At 42.3% G+C, this 5,437-nt stretch overlaps 1 protein-coding gene and 1 long non-coding RNA gene across 8 annotated transcripts in view; one reads left to right on the forward strand and one right to left on the reverse strand.

The window, feature by feature from the left end:
• The window catches only part of Catspere (catsper channel auxiliary subunit epsilon), a 99,440-nt gene extending 98,229 nt beyond the window's left edge, over nucleotides 1-1,211 (forward strand). For all 6 annotated transcript variants that reach the window (XM_031390932.1, XM_031390928.1, XM_031390930.1 and 3 more), the window contains one exon: nucleotides 777-1,211. In XM_031390932.1, the coding sequence (XP_031246792.1) occupies nucleotides 777-930 (154 nt within the window). In that variant the 3' untranslated portion in view covers nucleotides 931-1,211. The remainder of the gene's footprint in view (nucleotides 1-776) is intronic.
• Nucleotides 1-5,437, reverse strand: part of LOC116104329 — a 17,186-nt gene that overhangs the window by 4,603 nt on the left and 7,146 nt on the right. For both annotated transcript variants that reach the window (XR_004123839.1, XR_004123845.1), the window contains exon 2: nucleotides 790-907. This is a non-coding gene — a long non-coding RNA (uncharacterized LOC116104329). The remainder of the gene's footprint in view (nucleotides 1-789; nucleotides 908-5,437) is intronic.

Genomic DNA, 5,437 nt, shown 5'->3' on the forward strand with positions numbered 1-5,437 from the left:
TTCTTCCTGCTCCTCCTCTTTTCTCCTCCTCCTCCTCCTTCTCCTCCTCTTCATTGTGAATGACCACTGATTAACCTACAACCCACCAGAGCCAAACTCTCAGGGCCCTAGCATTTATAGACCCTCTGAAAAGTCCCCAGAATCCCAAACATCAAACAACTGCAGCACTATGGTCAATCTGGGATTAAAACAAAAGCACAGTTCTATTTCGAAATTCCCACAGCAGGTGGAGTGTGTGTATGTGGGTGGGTGGGTGTCTTTTTTCCTTTTTCAATTTTCCCTCAGTGCTGGAAAGCACACCCAAGGATCTTATTCCTGGTAGACAAGGCCTCTTGCCATTGAATCCCATCCCCAGTGCCTTTGCCCATCTCTCCTCATTTCTACCCACACTGTCCTGCGGGTTCTACAGTTCCACTCACACAGAACTAGGTTCCATACCAGCATGCCCAGAAGGTCCTCCTAGCTTCTTCATGTGTCCATGGCCTTGCATACACATCTCTCCTTTCCTAAAGCACTGTTCAGCCACAGCCACTTCCTCCACTCCCAGGCTTCACTGGCTGACTCTGACCTACACTTGGGTCTGTCTTCTCCACCACCCCACAGGTTAGCCTCAGGCAGGGCATATTTAACCACCTTGAGGACCAATGCTGGGGCTTCTCTCTCCATTCCCTGCTGCCAGCAAGGGAGGAAGCTGTTCTAAGACAGTGGGATTGAGTAGATTAATAGGCAGAGCATGGAGAATGACTTTCTGATGGCCTTTGTTGTTGTTCTTGCAGATCCAGTGCCTACCTGGTGGCTGCCTTGATTTTTGTCCTGATGCTCACGTTCATCAGCATCCTCGTTCTGAGCTATTTCTGGTATTCGAAGATTTATAGGCAGTTTATTATTGAGCCTCTTCACAAGCCTCCTGCAAAACAGAAGAGAAACTAGGAAGTGTGAGAGTTAACTCTGAATACATATATGTATATATTTAGATAAGATACAGAGAAGTAATTATATTAAGTATGTATGTTTGCCTAAGAAACATTAAATATAAGCTCATACTATTATTAAATTCAATATATGAAAAAGTATTGTTATATTACTTGCCCAGATAGCATACGTTATATTATTGTTTGTTATTCCATTTTAATGATAGCATATATACTGTTATATTTGCATTTAAAAAATTAAAAAAAAAACCTACCATTCCCTATTATGATGATTCCTAACAATGAAAGTTTTTATTGGATCATATGAAACTGTTTATAGTTGTGGTTAATTTATATATAAGAACTTAATAAAAGCACATTTATTTAAGTCGTCGGGTTTTTAAATAGATTTTGGAAGCTTTTCTAGTGATAGGTTTCACATATGAGTTGCAGACGTTATATAGGAGAGGCCATCTTGGGCTGGAGAGATGGCTTAGCCATTAATTTAAAGTCTAGGCTCACAACCAAAGGTATATAAAGGGGCGGCTAATATTCTACATTTTAATGCCATTTTAACCTTTGGTTCTCATGTTCAAAATAGGCTTCTTAATTTATCCAAACTGTGTTGGAACTTTAAAAAAAAAATTTACGTGTGTGTGTGTGTGTGTGTGTGTGTGTGTGTGTGTGTGTGTAAATTATACTGACTGGACATGAGTGCTATTGTGGGCCCTGTGTCTTACTGTGCCAATTAACAATGAAGTAGAGGCTAGCAGTTGGTGGCACACACCTTTAATCCCAACACCTGGGAGGCAGAGGCAGGTGGATGTCCTATGAGTCCAAAGCCAGCCTGGTTTACAAAGTGAGTTCCAGGACAGCCAGGGCCACACAGTGAAACTCTGTCTTGAAAAATCCAAAGGAAGCCAAGCAGTGATGGTGCACGCCTTTAATCCCAGCACTTGGGAGGCAGAGGCAGGTGGATTTCTGGGTTCCAGGACAGCCAGGGCTACACAGAGAAACCCTGTCTTGGGGGGTTGGGGAGAAAGAAAACAAAACAAAACAAAACAAAACAAACAAAATCCAAAGGGGGGAAAAAAAGAATAGATTGATTCTCATCACTCACATGAGGACTCATGGTAACTCCAGTTGGGGGGGGGGGGAATACACTGCCCTCTTCTGGCCTCCACCAGCTCTGCATGCATGTGATAAGAGACATATATGCAGGTAACAGTCCCTTACACAGAAAATTAAAAATAAAAGTAAATAATTAAAGGACTTAAAAAAAAAAGTTTGATCCCATTTCTCAGAAGCAGTGCAGAGCAAGTTGAAGGGAAATTCTAACAAAGCCTAGGCTACAAAGAGAAAGCCTGCTTCTAAAATCAACGTTCATTCTAAGCTGCCGTACACGCAGGCTGGTTTGCTGTACAGGAAAACACAACAGGCTTTTTTCTCCCAGCTTTTAAACCTTCATGGCTTCGGGGTTGACCTGTTGAGGCAACAGCAGATACAAAGACAGAAGAACCAGTATCAGATGGGCCATGTGCTCAGTGGAGACATAGCTGCAAGGGCTTGGAGGTGCAGCACACCTATTATATACCACACAGACAAGGAGGAGGCAAGTTGTCTAATCTCTGTCGAGGTCTATGTAGGGGACAGTCTCAGCCTCCGGTCACCAGGGAGCGAAAACAATAGTCTGAATTTTCTGTCAGCATGCACATGCCAGGGGAAGCCATTCCACTCCCAAGGCAGTAGCGTGTTTGACCTATTCATGTTAACAATACATATTCACTCAGGACTCCACCTACACTTTGGGCTGTTTCCTCCCGGTTAGAAGGAACTGGTTCTTCCAAGACTTAAGAAACCATTTGCCACGAAAAGTTTAGTCAAAACTACTACCTACCGTTTCATTTTTTTCTTTTTCTTCTCTCTCTCTCTCTCTCTCTCTCTCTCTCTCTCTCTCTCTCTCTCTCTCTCTTTTTGGTGTTGTCAATGGCAGGACTTCTCCTCTTTCCCCCCTCCATTTATTTTATGTATATGAGTATACTGTAGGTGTATAGATGGTTGTGAGCCTTCATGTGGTTGTTGGGAATTGAATTTAGGACCTCAGCTCTCTCCTCGAGTCAACCCCACTCGCTCTGGTCAACCCCGCTCTGGCCCAAAGATTTACTTATTATTATAAATGAGTATACTGTTGCTGTCTTGAGACACAACAGAAGGGGGAATCAGATCTCATTACAGGTGGTTGTGAGCTACCATGTAGTTGCTGGGGTTTGAACTCAGGACCTTCAGAAGAGCAGTCAGTGCTCTGACCCACTTAGTTGTCTCGCCAGCCCTATTGTTTCTTTTTCAAATATCTTTCCATGATTGGCTCTTTGTTGCAGGTGGCCAGGACTCTGCAAACTACATTTCTGCCACCCTGTGGCTCTCTGGATGATTCCTCCAGGACTAGGTTCTAGGAGCAGACTAAGAGGCAAGAGAAAGGAGTTTCTGTTTCCTGTTGTGGGAAATATTAAAAAAAAAAAAAAAAAAATCAACCCTCAATCTCCTGCTCTGCTGGACCACATTCCTACTCTAGTGCAGGTACTGGTCAGCCACAACACTGTGTCCCTACAGGGTCGTTCTATTATTCTCTCCTAGCTAGTGAGTTTATCTCGCTTACATGCAATGCCCCCACACCCCACAATCAGTCATCTAGTACCCAGTTACCCAGTAGAAACATGACTCTTAAGGCTTAATTATCCAATCAGGTTTATTTATCAATAAGATCACAATTTACAAGATACCAATACAATAATTTCAGAGCCAATTGATAAAGATAATGCTTTAACCCAATCGTTCTAACCTTGTGAAAACCTTAGTTACTTGTGGCTGTTTAAAACCACGAGGGGTCTGGATCATCTTCCTGTTCACCTGCCTCCATGTTGACTTCTCCCTCTCCCTGAACTCTGACTTCTCTTACCTGAACTTCTAGCTCCACCTCTCTATTCTGGTCCAATCACAGGCCTGTCACTGCCCTAATGTGATTGGACAGAGAGAATACGGCAACCGTTTCCTACCTGTGTTAGTTACTTTTCTGTAGCTGCAATAAAACGTCACGATCAAGGCAGCTTATATAAAAATGGGTTTATTTTGGCTTATGGTCTCAGAAGGCTAAGAACCATAGCAGAGAGAGAGCAACAAGCTGCAGACATGGCAGCAGGAGCAAGAAGCCAAGAAAGAACACATATATTTAAATACTACAAGGAAGCAGAGAATGAGAGAGAGACAGAGACAGAGACAGAGAGAGGGCTAGCTGGAAGCAGGGCAAGACTTTGTCTTGGTTACTGTTCTATAGATGTGATGAGACATCAGGGCCCACAGCAATTCTTACAAAAGAAAACATTTCATTGCAGCCTTGCTGACAGATTCAGAGGTTTAGTCCATTATTATCATGGCAAGAAGCAGGCATGGTGCTGGAGCAGTAGCTGAGAGCTTTCTATCCTGATCCACAGGCGGCAGACAGAGAGACACACACTGGGCCTAGCATTGGCTTTGGAAACCTCAAAGCCCAAAGCAGTGACACACCTCTTCCAACAAGGCCCCACCAACTCCATTAAGGCCACACCTCTTAAACATCCACAACTGGAGACTAAGCATTCAAATATGCTTGGCATTCAATATATATTCAAAAATACTAAGCATTCAAATGGCAATGCAAGCCATTTTCCTTCAAACCACCATATTCCACTCCCTGCCTCACCTCCCCCCTCCATAGGCTAGTAGTATGATGCAAAATGCATTTAGTCCAAATTCAAAAGTCCTTATAGTCTATAACAGTCTCAACACTTTAAAAATCCAAAGTCCAAACTTTTCTGAGATAAGGAAATCTCTTAACCGTAAACACCTGTAAAATTAAGAGGAAAGTTACATACTTCCAACATATAATGGCACTGAATATACATTACTATTTCATTTCAATTTATGTTTATTCAAGACAGGGCTGGCCTTAAACTCATAAATTTGATTGCCTCTGGACTACAGACTGTAAGTTATTAAACACATCCCCTTAATATAGAGAGACATTGTACATGCTCAGTGACTCTGAAGAACGTTAATACACATCCCCAAAATGTTAGAGAGGATGATACAAATGTCTCCTGTAAGATTCGGCACTCCACTGTCCCACTGATGATAATGCACTAACCTTCTGGAACTGGGGCATTTGACCAATTAAGAGTCTGCTACAAAAAAAAAATAAATAAAATAAAATAAAAAAAGAAAGAAAAGAAAAGAAAAGAAAAGAAAAAGAGTCTGCTACAATAAGGAGACTATTTGTCAAACCTGAGAGCAGCACTAATCTAGGAATATGAACATGTGTATTTGGACCTGAATTCCATCTTCAGAAATTTAAGCCAGGGATGGTGGCTCATGTCTTTTATACCAGCACAGTAGACAGAGGCAGTCAGATCTTTGTGATTTCAAGGCCACCCTTGTCTACAAAGCAAGTTCTAGGGTAGCCATGGTTGGTATACAGATAAATCCGGTCTTTT

Source organism: Mastomys coucha, unplaced genomic scaffold (assembly GCF_008632895.1).
Source record: "Mastomys coucha isolate ucsf_1 unplaced genomic scaffold, UCSF_Mcou_1 pScaffold1, whole genome shotgun sequence".
Classification (NCBI taxonomy): Eukaryota; Metazoa; Chordata; class Mammalia; order Rodentia; family Muridae; genus Mastomys; species Mastomys coucha.